General features: G+C 43.9%; 1 protein-coding gene across 4 annotated transcripts in view; it reads left to right on the forward strand.

Moving 5' to 3' along the window:
• The first annotated feature begins 550 nt into the window (after positions 1 to 550).
• The window catches only part of SLC44A1 (solute carrier family 44 member 1), a 73,973-nt gene continuing 60,014 nt past the window's right edge, over positions 551 to 14,509 (forward strand). For 2 of the 4 annotated variants that reach the window (XM_052777076.1, XM_052777077.1), the window contains exon 1: positions 551 to 817. In XM_052777076.1, the coding sequence (XP_052633036.1) occupies positions 791 to 817 (27 nt within the window). In that variant the 5' untranslated portion in view covers positions 551 to 790. The remainder of the gene's footprint in view (positions 818 to 14,509) is intronic. The other 2 variants (XM_052777079.1, XM_052777078.1) reach the window with 1 other exon arrangement.

Here is a 14,509-nt window from a genome sequence, read left to right on the forward strand (position 1 = left end):
CTGCTGAGCTGTGGATTTCTCAAGCATCTCCCACCTGTAAGCAGAGGCACCTCAAGTCCCCTCTCGCACCTGCAAGTACGCACACCCTGTAGGGCCACACAAGCAGCTCTCTCCTCCTCTTCGGAGAGTATCAGCCACTTGGAAACCACCCTGACCAGAGCACGGCTTCCCCACGCAGCTATCCCCCACGCTGTCCCCGCGCTGGGCAGCGCCCCCTCCTCCGGCGGGTCGAGAGGACAAAGAGAGGGGATCGTCTGACCGTGTCCGGCTCCGGAAAGGCGGCAACCAGGGCCCCAGAGCAGGACAGGACAGGACAGGACAGGACAGGGCCGGGCCGGGCCTGCCGCCAGCCGCCTGACCCCAGCCCAGCCGTCGCCTTGGAGACGGGGCAAAAACGATCGCGCCGCCGGAAGCCAGCCGCGGCGCACGGGGCGGGGCGGGGCGGGGTGGAAGCGGGGGCGGTGCCACCCGGCCGGGCAGGTACCCCCCGCGCTGCAGTACCCTGGCCCCGCCCCCCCGCAGGCCCCGCCCCCGCGCAGCCCCCGCCCCCTTCCCCTCAGCCGCGGCCGCTGCCGCTGTGGGGGGAGGATGAGGGGGAGCCGCGGCGGGGTTGGTGCTGCAGCCGTGCTCGCCTGATCGGGCCCGGCGGTTCCCCGGCGGTCCTCCGCGCCGCCTCGCACCTTGCTGCCGCCCCGGGGCGGGCCGTCGCGCCGAGTGGATGCCCAGCGCCTGCCCGCCGCCGCCGCCTGGCGCCTAGCAGGCACCGCCAGGGCAGAGACCCGCGGACGCCATGGGCTGCTGCAGCTCCGCCGCGCAGGTGAGCGGCCCGCGCCCGCCGCCGGGCCCTGCCGTCCCCCTCCCCTGGCCCCGCTGCCCTTCTCCCCTCCCTTCCCCTGGCCCTGCTGCCGGGCCCGGTTACACCCGCCTGCAGGCCTACTGTCCCCCACGGCTGTGCCACTCCTCCCCCCGTCCCCAGGTCTGCCTCTCATGCTGTCGTCCCGTGGCTGTGCACCCCCTTGTTCCCCCCATAGCCGTGCTCCCTGTTGGCCGCGCATCCCCTTTTACGCCTCATAGCCCTGCTCTCTCATGGCCGTGCACCACTTTTCTCCTTCCCACCACCGTAGCCCTGCTCTCCTGTGGCTGCGCGTCCCCTTGCTACACCTGTAGCACCACTCTCCCATGGCTGCGCACTCACTTGCATCCCCTGTAACCCTACTTTCCTGTGGCTGTGAACCCCTTCCTTTCCCTTTCCCCCTCTGCCCCACCAACAGCTCTGCTCTCCCATGGCTGTGAACCCATTGCTTTCCCTTCCTACAGTCCTGCTCTTTCATGGCTGTGAACCCCTCTATACCCACTCCCCCCAAGCCTTGATGCACATAACCGTGCAGCATTTTTCTCCCCTCTATAGGTCTGCTCTTCCCCCTTATGGCTGTGCACCCCCTTGTTCACCCCTCATAGCCTTGCTCCCACCATGTTACACACTTCCATCCTCTGCATTGCTCTGCACACTGTTTTGTGTGCTGCGTCCCCTGTGGACTGGCATCATCTTGCCTCTTCTTCCCCCAGGCCTGCTGTGGCTTTGCAATCTTTGCCATTCCCTGCTCCAGTCGTCTGCCACAGCTGCAGCTACATATCTCCACCTTTCCCCTGCTACCCCAATACTGCCTTGCACCCCTGTCCTATGCTCCTTCCTCCCCTCTGCCATGCCTCGATGCACCCCCCCCCCCCCCCATATAGCTCTGCAATCTGTCCCCTTCCCTACAGCTTTTCCATTGGTGTCCCTACTGCCCCACCCCTGAGAGAAGAGCCATCTCATGTGAGGAAACTTGCCATGTCCAGGGCTTCCCCCAGGTCCACTGCCTCTGGAAAGGGAGATGATCCTAATCCTAGCCCCCTTCCCAGCTCTGTGGCCAAGGGTTCAGGTGCCTCCCTGCATCCTTTTCCCTGTGTGTGACTGGCCCCATGCACATCTTTTATTTCCGAGCTCGGTTTTTATTTCTTCCCCCTCCCCCTTGCTCTGCTTTGCCCTTACTGACTCCTTTTTTTTTCCCCCAGAGTGGTGCTGCCAAGCAAGGCACAATCGGGAGCTCCACCCAGCGCTCCAGTTTGCGGCTCTGCTTCCCATTTTAACTTTCCCTTTGAACAACACAACCAGGGCTATACTGTTTTTTCACTTTACTCCTTTCTGAAGGCTGTAGGACGAGCGATCATGACTAATGCTATGGCTGTGCTTTGCTTGCTTGTAAATGTTAGTTTCCTTTGGCTGTGTCACTTGCGGTGGCTGAACCCAGCTTCCAGCAGGCTGCTTATGTGGGAAAGTCCGTCTCTGCTGTCCCAGATGACTCATCACAGAGATGAGTTTTTGTAGCTCATCCGTTCAGGCAGACTTTTTTTTTTTTTTTTTTAATGAAGGGCTCTGTCCTTCCAATGCAAAACACTGCAGAGAGCTGTCCAGTTGCAATGGGGGACATCCTTTTCGTACAGCCAATTTGCTGCAAAGAGGAAGGCGATCAGCTTTATGGTGCATGAAGAAATGGTTTGAATTTCAGAGAGGGAGATATATGCCAAATGTTAGGGGAAGATTTTAAAATTGTTCGGTCACTGCAGTAGACTGCCAGGGGAGATTGTGGAGTGTGTATTGTTTGAGGTTTGCTAAAAAAAATAAATGTTAGATAAGCATCTGTCAGGAGTGGCTTAAGGAAAGCTGATATAGACTTGGAGCACTGAGAGTGAAGTTGATATTTTGAGGTCTTTTCCATCCTTATTTTCTGTGATTGCTATCCAAATCGCTGTTCTTAACTGTTTAATAAGCCCTTTCTAGCTCTTTATGAATTTGAATTGCTGGTCACTGTTAATGTTCTTTTCTTAAATGAAAATGCAGGCTTATTTGTGGGTAACACTAGACCAAAAGCAGAAGAAATAGAGGATCAAATAATTTAAGTATCTGGCTTGTTCATAGGTTTCAACTAGCTGATTTTGTTTTTCAGTTAAATTTGTGTTCTACTGTCAGGGTGCATGATGTTAATAGTACGCTACTAAACCTTTCACTTGCTTTCCTTATGTGTGGCAAGATATGGTACAGTAATTGAGCTTTGTATCCCATATATGTAACTGAAGCATAAAGAATGGTTGTTTATTTAATTCCTTAGCCATGAGCAATTGTGTGTCTCCTTAGGAAATTCAAATCAAAGGCTAGCTGCTGAATATTTTATCAGCAACAGTTTTGTCTGGTATATTGATTGCAGAAGCCTTGCTACCAACAATACAGCATTACATTAGAGCCTAATGTCTGTCTGTTGTAGTTTAACCCCAGCCAGTAACTAAGCACCACGCAGCTGCTCACTCACTCCCCCTGCACCCAGTGGGATGGGCAAGAGAATCGGAAGGAAAAACATAAAACTCGTGGGTTGATACAAGAACAGTTCAATAGAACAGAAAGGAAGAAACTAATAATGATAATAATAGCAATAATAAAATGACAATAATAATAAAAGGATTGGAATATACAAGTGAAGTATAATGCAGTTGCTCACTGCTCACGGACCGATGCCCAGTTTGTTCCTGGGCAGCGACCTGCACCCCCCACCAGCCAACTCCCCCTGGTTTATATACTGGGCATGATGTCCCATGGTATGGAATACCCCTTTGGCCAGTTGGGGTCAGCTGTCCTGGCTGTGTCTCCTCCCAACTTCTTGTGCCCCTCCAGCCTTCTTGCTGGCTGGACATGAGAAGCTGAAAAATCCTTGACTTAGTATAAACACTACTTAGCAACAACTGAAAACATCAGCGTGTTATCAAGACATAACACTATACCAGCTACTGGAAGGAACATTAACTCTATCCCAGCTGAAACCAGGACACTGTCCTACCCTCCCTTTTATCGTTAACAACAAATGTTGTGTTCCTCATCTACCACTGTCTTTATATTTCCCCCTCTGTTATTTCTTCTTAAGCTTTCCTTGAGCAGGGGGCCATCAGAGGTTCCTTCATGTTGCCTCACTTACTTCTTGCTTCTCCCTGTGTAACTTCATCTTTGTCTTTGACATACAGTCTCTTATTACGGACATCTCGCCCTTATTCCTGATGACTTGTTTCTCAAGTTGATTTCTCATTAAGTTTATTCTTCAGCTCTCTAGCCTATTTGATCTTCATCTGCTAATCCCCGTTTCTATTTCTGAGAGAAATGATTACTTCTGTTTTGATTTTGCCAGCCATCTTATCTGATTACTGCATCTCCAAGTCCCTTTCTCATGACTGTACCTCCTCATCTCATTTATGATAATGCACCTACCTGTAACTGTTGAACCAGGCAAATTTCTTTGACGTCTTCTTCGTAACTCTTATTTCATGCTCAATTATGCTTCCCCCCCCCCCCGCCATTTCCCAGTTCCTTTGCTTTGCAGGCTGTCTAGAGCTCTGTCTTAGGCTTTTTCCTGTATCTCTTCCCCTGCAGAATCTAAAGGTTTCCAGAGAAAAACTGATTAGAATTGGCATGTTTACCTTTGCTCAGCACTCTTGCCTGCTACTTACAGTGATGGATTCTCGTGTTTGCTCTCTGCTTTTTCTGCCTTTAACTGCTTAGCCTGATCCCAAAGCTCCATTCATTCAATTTTTCTGTTTTAATTCCGAATTTCTTTTTTTTACCTCTTGCTGCCTTTTTTTTACCTCTTATTCCCTTCCTAATTTTATTCTGAGTTACTATCCTCCATCCTTAAAGCTGACAGTCAACTCTAGTCTGCTTCCCTTCTTTTCCAAACTCCCAAACAGAAGAATTTACATTTGTTGTCATACATTCCTTCCTCTTTCTTTGTACTAAATTCATTCCAATCCAGGTTCTGTGTTCTGCTGAAATTGCCTTCACTGAGATCTCTGCAGGGTCCTTCTGGCCAAGTTGCAAGGATTCCCTTCCTTTCTTACCCTCCTTGATCTCTGCTGCTTTCGATACAATCTGTAATCCTCTACCACTCCATGTCTTATTGTCCCTGGGCTTCTGTAATACTGTCCTCTTGCTATTCTTCACTGCCTTCTACTCTCTGATTATTATTTCTTCTCCTCTACTGCTGTCTGTGCTGGTACATCCAGTCTTTTTCCCCCCTTTTGTTAACTTACCTCCTATTCTACCAAATTTTTCAACTTGAACTGTTATGAGTGATGTTAACTTAATACAACCATACCAGACTTTTCATTCTTTCCTGTTGTTCCACTGCTGTTTTACCTGTTGAGTCGCTTCAATCTGGAATACTTCTTTCCAGTGTATTTCTTTTTTAAATTTCAGTCTTATTCCATGCTCATACAAAGTTCTTTTACTTCCCCTGGTGTAGCATCTTCTGTGATCTACACTTGTTCTTTATTGTCACAACCAGAGTTCTTGTTTATCTGTTGCTCCTTTTTCCATGTTACAACGGTGTCATCCTCTGTTTCTTTAGGGGCTCATGCTATTCTCTACTTATTTAGGTGGACTTAGCTGTATTTTTTTTTTAGTGCTTGCTGCCTCTTGACTCTCACCATCTTGAAGCTTGAGCTTGCTGGGAAAACCTTTTGCAATGTCAGCTACATCTTACAGTTGTTTTCTTGGAGCAGTCGACATACTTTTCATTAATTATCATGACCGGATCCTCCTAACACTTCTTTGAACTGTAGTTGTTTGGCCAAAGTGTGCTGACCTATATGAGATTAAAACCTTGTAAAGGACAGGAGAAAAAAAACCACCTCTGTGTATCTCCTGTCTTGCAGTGCTGTTGATTGTCAATACCTTCATGTGGTTTCAGCCCACTGTCCTCCCTTGCCATATCTTTATCATGAGCTTCTCAAGACGGGTGCTTCTATCTAGGTACATCTCTCTCATCATGGATCTGCAAGAAAGCTTAAAAAGTTTCTACTCATTTTTGATACAGGTAGGGTTTTTTGTTGTGCTGTTTTGGAAATGATCTTCTCTTCCTAAATGCTGGGATCTTCTGAGCGAATGGTGCTAAAGCTCTAAGTTGATACAATAATCAAATTTCTTTCAAATCTTTAGTTTCATTAAAGAAGAAAAACGGAATCTGCACTTGAGTGGCAATACTTCCTTCCCTTTCTTTTCATTCTTCTCCTTAATCAGTGGTATTTTCTGCTATCTCACAGCATTAGTCCATTATAAAACTGGACTTGCAGGAGATAACTGTTGGAGTTCATCGCTCTCATGTCACCATAACTGTTAGGCTGTGCTGTAAACCTGTTTGAAGTAATCTGTACACATTTTGGGGGTTTCTTTTGGTGTGTTGTTTTTTATTTTTAAGCAAGCAAACTTACTTTATAGTGTAACTCAGATTGCTCCACTGATCTAGTTTATAGTACAGCTCTACAATATTTGCATTGTTATATCTGAGGGGACAGAAATTGTAGTTCATGAAAGGGAACAAGCTGTGGGGAAAAGTGGACCTTAAACTGATTTCTCTTGGAGTAGTTGTGATACAGAATCCATTCTCCCTTCCTGCTCTTCTGCAGTTGAATTGAAGTGGCTGATTGTAGTTCAAAAGCATTTGCTGTGGCAAGATGTTATAGGAAACAAGGCTTCTTACAGAGGTCTTGGTGTTTGTGTTGGGACTTGGAAATACTGTGTGTGTTTGTTTATTTTATCCTTACATTGTATGTCAGTTGCTTAATCTAAGGTACATGTGAGAGAAGCTTGAAATCATGCTGGAGATTGGAGGCGTGACTGGGATAAACAAAGCACATGTTATTCTTGGTGGTAGCCTTGGCTTTTACAAGACTATAAGAACTTCCCATTATAAGAGGAGATGAAGACAGATCATCCATTAATGTTCCCTTGAGCACCTGTTGTCAAAGCAACACAGAATAAATGTGGAGTTCTTAACTTTTGAAAAAATTTCGTAGTTCTGATGAAATGTCTCTTCTGAGCTGTTATGGACAATACAGATCATTAATTGTACTTCAGCCATATCTTCAGTTGTCAGAGGTTCTTGCAGTTAAATGAATACGGGGGCATCAAAATATGCCCATTTCATTGTGGGCATGGGGTATGATCACAGAAGACAACCAGCTGAATAACGGTGTTGATGGGCAGAAACAGAATGAGTTGTCAATTCTACTTCAGGAGCTAGGAAGCTTGATTTTCCTTTCAACATGCTGACAGTAGATGAAACTTCTGTTCTAGCCTCTGGGAAGGAGATATAGTATGAAGGAGGAAGTGTACAAGCAGGATCCAGAAACAGTGCTAAGGACTGAGGCATCTCATGAAGTTGTTGACTACTTCACTACTTCTGGTCTGTGAGCTCTATTCATTTCCTGTGAAGCATGAGGTGTCCTTTTACAAATGCTGTCACAAGCAACCACACAATCTGTGCAAATAATTCCTTTTGATCTTGATGTAGAAAGAAATATTTCAACTACATAGATACTTGTGATGGGTTGACCCTGGCTGGATGCCAGGTGCCCACCAAAGCTGTTCTATCACTCCTCCTCCTCAGCTGGACAGGGGAGAGAAAATATAACAAAGAGCTTGTGGGTCAAGATAAGGACAGGAGAGATCACTCACCAATTACCATCACAGGCAAAACAGACTCAGCTTGGGGAAAATTAACTCAATTTATTACAAATCAACCAGAGTAGGGTAATGAGAAATAAAACCAAATGTCAGAACACCTTCCCTCCACCCCTCCCTTCTTCCCAGGCACAACTTCACTCCCGGATTCTCTACCAAGCCCGCCCAGCGGCACAGGGGGACGGGGATGGGGTTTACGGTCAGTTCATCACACGTTATTTTCTGCCACTTCATCCTCCTCAGGGGGAGGACTCATCACACTCTTCCCCTGCTCCAGTGTGGGGTCCCACCCACGGGAGACAGTCTTCCATGAACTTCTCCAACGTGGGTCCTTCCCACGGGCTGCAGTTCTTCACGAACTGCTCCAGCATGGGTCCTTTCCACGGTGTGCAGTCCTTCAGGCACAGACTGCTCCAGCGTGGGTCTCCCATGGGGTCACAAGTCCTGCCAGAAAACCTGCTCCGTGGGCTCCTCTCTCCACAGATCTGCAGGTCCTGCCAGAAGCCTGCTCCAGCGCGGGGTTCCCATGGGGTCACAGCCTCCTTCGGGCACCCACCTGCTCTGGCGTGGGGTCCTCCACGGGCTGCAAGTGGATATCTGCTCCACCGTGGACCTCCCTGCGCTGCAGGGGGACAGCCTGCCTCACCATGGTCTTCACCACAGGCTGCAGGGGAATCTCTGCTCCGGCGCCTGGAGCATCTCCTCGCCCTCCTTCTTCACTGACCTTGGTGTCTGCAGGGTTGCTTCTCTTACATGTTCTCACTCCTCTCTCCGGCTGCTGTTTTTCCGTCTGTCCCAACTTTTTTCCTTCTTAAAAATGTTATCACAGAGGCGTTACCACTATCGCTGATTGGCTCGGCCTTGGCCGGCGGCGGGTCCGTCTTAGAGCCAGCTGGTATAGGCCCTGTCGAACACAGGGGAAGCTTCCAGCAGCTTCTTACAGAAGCCACCCCTGTAGCCCCCCCTGCTACCAAAACCTTGCCACACAAAGCCAATACAATACTCTTTCAAATTTATTGAGTTTTCCCGCTGATGACTAGCTCCTTCTGAAGTTAAGACTATCTTTCCGTTGTGTCACATCTTAAAAGTTTTAAGTATCCCATTATTTCCTTTACTTTGTCAGATAACTCAAAGATTGACTTTTTTTTTTTAAGTGCTTCAAGAAGCAATAGTTTGGATTAAGAACAAGCATGGGATATTGCATCCTTACAAGACTTTTTTTTGATAAAGTGAGAACAGTTTTGGAAGAGATTGATTATCTTGCATTGTTAATAGTGAATGCTAAATCCAAAGCTTATGTTATTGTAATCTAATTGGCATCTAGAATGCTGTCAGCCATCAGACTTTTAGGTTAGTAATTGTGAATGTATATTCATATCCAAATGACTGCTTTTATTTTTCATTATGAAGAAATGACAGTATTTGTTATGTAGTGAAGTTCTCAACTGTTTTTATGCTGTTTACTCTAAAGGCGAGCTTTACACTTTTGCATGCCTTTTTCTCCTTTGGGCTGACTATAATTTGTGTTCCTTTGAACTTTCCTCAGTGGTTTCTTTTGTGAAAATCAAAACTTGCAAACCAACTTGACAGAAACTGTGTCTTTGTTATTTTGTATTTGAATCTTTCTCACTTGAAGGAGCTGTTGGAGAATTGTGTAAATCTTATGCTTTGCTTCTAAAAAACAGTTAAGCAGAGTGTTGCGAGGTGACTTCTACCTGCTGACTAAACTGATTGCTAATTTTTACCTTTATTTGATGAAACTATACTGAGAGCTTTTTTGTGTATCAATTTTAGAGAAAGAGTCTGTGTTGGTGCAAATATAATAGGGTTCTTCTAGGTCTTCCAGATACTTTAAAGTTTCAGAGATTTATGAAGTAAACAAATTTCATTGCATTGATTGGCCTCCTGTCCCTAGGTCTCCCTCTTTTTTTTCTTTTTTTCCTAATCTTCTAGGTAAGCAAATTTCGAACGTGGAATAAAAGTGTACAATTGTATGACAACAGCCTCAAGAACATCTGTATACATATTTAAGAAGAGAGAAGAGTCAACTCCGTTTTGAAGTTAAGCTTTGCAGTCCTAAGATTAATTTTCTCTGCTTTAATATGATTTCAACACCAAGTATGCAAGGCACTGCAAGAATAGGAGATGATTGCAGTATGTGGGAAAGCTGAGATTCCATACTACATTTTTACATGCTAGTTTCTAGCTGTTGCTATTTTAACCAGTAATATTGCTAGAATATGGTGGAGGGTCATGGCGAGCAGAACATGGTGACTTGTGCCTGATATCCACTCAAATGCAATGTAGTTAAGCAGCTGTTTACAGCAGAAATGAACTCTGACCTGTTTTGGTTTTGTTTTAAATTGAAACCGCTCTTGCTGCTCTCCAGATACATTATTTGACTGAGGAAGAGACCTCTGAATGTCGTATACAGATCCGTAGAAACAAAACAGGAAACCCATTGAAGTGTTTTGTTCAAGGTCACGATAACCATGTCCTGGCAATGCTTTGTCAGACTCCCCCTAGTTTGCTATGAAAAGCTGCAAAATAATTGCCTACTTATAAGGAAGTATGCTTATGTAATAAGCTAAGGGCTTGACACATTATTTCCCTTTCCATTCTTCTCCCATCCTTTCTTCCATAAATCAGATAGAGCCCTCTTAGCATTGGTTCCTGTTAATCTAATACGCTTTCAATGTCCTCAAGCACTACCCTCTTATTGTAATCCTGAGTGGTTTTCTTTCTTGTTATGCCAGAATTTTGGACCTGCAAGTTAGGATTTTGTATTTAAGAAGCTATGTGAGGGGTTTTTTTTCCCCCCAAATGTAAGCTTAAAATTTTTCTGATCTTCGTTAGAGGAAGCGGGGGAAAAAAGTGTTCTGAGAAGTTTTTATTGTGCTGATTACATCCCTTAAATGTAACTGAATATGGCTATAAGCTTCTCAACTTCCAACATAGCTCTGTCTTTCAGGTTTCATACACAGTGATACGGAAGAATGCACATGGCCAATGTATCCAACAGTTAGTTAATAGTGTTCACTGTAGTCCCACAAGGACCATGTTTGTGTTGACGTGTGCAAATGTGAGCCTCTAACCTCACAGAACCCTCCACCAAGGAGGCCAGGCCTTTGCCTTCGAAAGGTAGGAAGTTCTTATGCAAGGATTGTAAATGCTATACAAGAATACGTGATTTTTATGAAGTTCAATTGACAAACCCATTTGAATGTAGGATGCATTTTGAAAGAATACTTAGCAAACTGCTATGAATGTCTCTACTAAGTGGCAACATCATTATTTTTCACAGCAGTACTGTGCAGGCCATGAGCTCTTAGAGAGCTGTGATGGTTTTGGTTTTGAATTCTGGCTTTAGACACTTTAAAAGGGTGAAAAAATTCTTTTAGAGAAAACTACTCATCACACACAAAGAGAGTGCAAAGAACAGGGGCAGCGTTTTCTATGGAATGTCCTTCATCTTCCGTGGAGACCACTAATTGGGGAGTTCTGCTGTGTTTTTTTTTCTTCTGCTAATGTCATGTTGTGATAAAGCTAACACATTTGGAAGCAAAATGTGTATTGCAGTTGGAAAATGTTTTGCTAGTCTAAAGTTTGAAAATATTTTGTGATTTGGGACTTGCAGTCTCGTAGTAAGAAAAAATTTGAGATTCTGTTAAACAGGTTGATGTACAAGTAGAAAATTCAATGTGATGAAGTAACTTGGTAGGTGCAAAATATCTTCAAAAGTGAACTGTTGGGTTTGGTTTTTTGGGGGGTTGGGCATTTTTTTTGTTGTTTGGGGTTTTTTTTTTTTGCATGACTGCTTTTTATTAATGATTAAGAAACAGGGAAGTACCAAACATGCATTGAAATGTATTAATCCCCTGAAAAATATTACTATAATATTTGTAGTGTCCTTACTTATTACTGCTTTCAAATAAGTACTTAACAACTTGTAATGAAGAAAAGAAACAATCACTAAGTACTTTGAGGGTTAAAAACTGGGCTTTTGTCTGCAGATGGTCTTCTTTCAAAACTTCAAAACCTCAGCAGGTGTGCTGATCCTGTCAGCTCTTTCTTGAATTAGCTGTGTTATGTTTCAAGATAACTATTTAAGTTGTAGACTGAGGTGGAAGCATGTAATAAAGGAGTTTTAGAAGCAATGTTTAATATGAGTTGACTGTAAAGATGAGTGGAAGATGATATACAACACAGTGTATGTCAGATTCATAAGTGAAGTCTCCATGTATGAGTTTTCAGGATAAACATCTTTATATTACACCATCAATAATGTTGTAAGTGCTGTCTTATGTGCTCTCAATTTTGCTTACATTATGTTGAAAACTAATAAATACTGTGTGTGGAGTATGAGAACATTAGTGAAGTATGCAGGTGTTGGACACATTGAATTGGTGGTATGCTTAGTCTCTGAAGAGAATGAAAGTGGTAAATTCATTACCCTTTGATGGATAACTTTAAAGTAGTATTACACCATCAGAAGACTTCTAACGGGAACTCTGAGTTTTGTTCTTGTAAATAGCACATGTGTCCTTTCAGTGGACAAGGTGTCAGAGAACAAGTGGTGATGTGGAATTATTAGGCAAATAAGGACGTGGGTGCTTATATGTAAAGTACTGGCATGTGGCTGTCAGTAAAATCCAAAAGCTTGACTAATGTCTGCTTTGCAGTAAATTGAAAAATAAAGCAGAAATTCCACAAAAACAGGCCTTAGGCACCACTGTCGTTTGCATGTTCTGTAATGCAGTCCCTTTTGGAATTGCTCAGAGGTGTTTGGGCTTGTTACCCAGAGGATGGTGTCATCAGGGAGGGCACTTGCAGGGAACAATGTGTATTGTTTTCGTTTCTTTCTAGAGGTGACTGCCACTTGCAGCTGTAATAGTATTACAGTGACAAGCTCACTTGCCCCTGGAAGTGGGAGACATAGCTTTGGTTCTGTAAGTCTGGGGGAATTCAAGCATCTGCCTCTCAGGAGAATGTTATCATTGGTAGGCTTTTTGGGGTAGAAGCAATACTGCTCTTCCCCAGAGGGAGATCCAGGACAAGTCTAGACTAAGAATTTTCTTGGTGTGTTTATGGGAATATTTTTATTGATACAGCGTAGTTCATTCTTCCAGGGAACTGCTATAGTTTAGTAGAGTAAAAGTCTGGGTTTGCTGGTGTGTGTTCCTCCTCTAGTAATGGAGACACACCAGTAATTTCTGTATAATAAATCAGTTTTATTGTGAACATGAGAGAATCATCTGAATTTGTGATAAACTGCAGTAAGCTACTGCTCGGTGCTTTATCTGAACACCTGTAGGTCACGCACAGGAAGTCTGTAGGTAATGGTGAGCATTTTAACTAGGGCAACTTCACGCAGTGTTCTTAGGCTTCACAGTGCAGTAAACAAAGGATTTTCTATAAAAAATTGTAAGATAGTTGATGGAGTCATGAACTGAAGATACTTTTCACACTTCAGGACTTTGCTTTGGACACTTATGCAAAGTGCATTCACTCTATGAAGATTTTGTACAGAGGGACAGTTTACTTGAGTTGCTACTGTTATTCTCAGAAGTGTATTTGTGTGGGGAAGTGAGTGTTTTTTTGTGGGGGGTTAGGTTTTTGGGGCTTTTTTTAGGGACAGTGTCATCCATTCTTCAAAGAAGATCCTAGAATAATTATAGACTTCATTCTCCTTAGAGGTAACAGACCTTCATAGGGGCGCTGTCAGGGACTCTAGGCTCTGCTTATTTGTGAAGGTGTTAGAAAATGTCCATGTCTCTTCCCTCCTTCTCACTATGAATTTCTTTGTGCAGTGTATTTAATAGGTTAAAAGTTGCCTAATGCTTTTGTTTGAAAATGTGAAACAACTTGCTAGATTTTATATTCTGATGTTTTAGACACTTATTCAGTCATTATCTACTAAGTTGGCTGTGTATGCAGAGAAATGCTCTGTTTTTCATGAAGTAGTTACTGATTCATGTTTATATTGAGACACACTTAGTCTACACCTGTAATTAGTATCACATATGTTTTAACCACTTTGCGGTCAAAATATAGTTCAGGTGCAGTGTACCGATCATCTTATTCACTGCAGTTTGACATTCATAATGAAAGGAGAGGAACAGCTGGTAGCTTCATTTGATGCCAAAATGGCTGCAGTTGCTTATGGAATAGGGGACTTAGGTCCTGGTTTTAGGCTTCAGGTTAGAGCGATCTAGAAACATCCTAAACTATTAATGCTTGGGGTCAGGGCTCATTTCCTGTTCCTCTTTAGGCTCTAGAATTAAGATCTGTTCAGAGGTGGAAGAAGTTTCATTAGGACAATATACAGCTGCTGCTAGTTCTTCTCTTAAACAGCTGAATAATGTAGAAAGGTGTGCCATGTCTTGGACAGAAAAATGCTGTGCTCTCCAATAAACTAGAGAATTACATTCTTGCAATGGAAACATTTTGGTAAACTAGTGAATTATGGTTCTTCTTTTTCATAGGTGGTATGCTTCATGGTAAAGGCCAGCATGTGACTGAGACTTCTTTAGCTTGTAAAGATATGTAAAATGAGTAAAGAATCAGCTCTTTAAATGGTCATTAGGAAATGCTGACAAATGTTTCAAGAACGGTCTTTTTTTTGGCAGTGTGGGGATGTTTCAATAGCATGTCAAGTTGTAGTTTTAACCTTAGTTTGCAGGACAACTTCTGGACTGGATGACTTCTTGGTAGCAACCTCTTTAACCTGGCTTGCCTTTTTTTCAAAGGAGAACTCAAGAGTGGACCATGCCTTACATGTCATTTTGTGGTGTGGACAGTATTGCGAATGGACCCACCAATTCTGAAGCATCAAAACTCACTGTGTTATTGGAATAAACTGAATGCTATTCATACAATCACTTGAATCTCTGGCACTTTTATCAGAATCAGCCTTCCTTCTAGGAAAGGGAGGTTCTGCAGGACTCTGTGGCAGTTTCCCACAAAAGA

Source organism: Harpia harpyja, chromosome Z (genome assembly GCF_026419915.1).
Source record: "Harpia harpyja isolate bHarHar1 chromosome Z, bHarHar1 primary haplotype, whole genome shotgun sequence".
Taxonomy (NCBI): Eukaryota; Metazoa; Chordata; class Aves; order Accipitriformes; family Accipitridae; genus Harpia; species Harpia harpyja.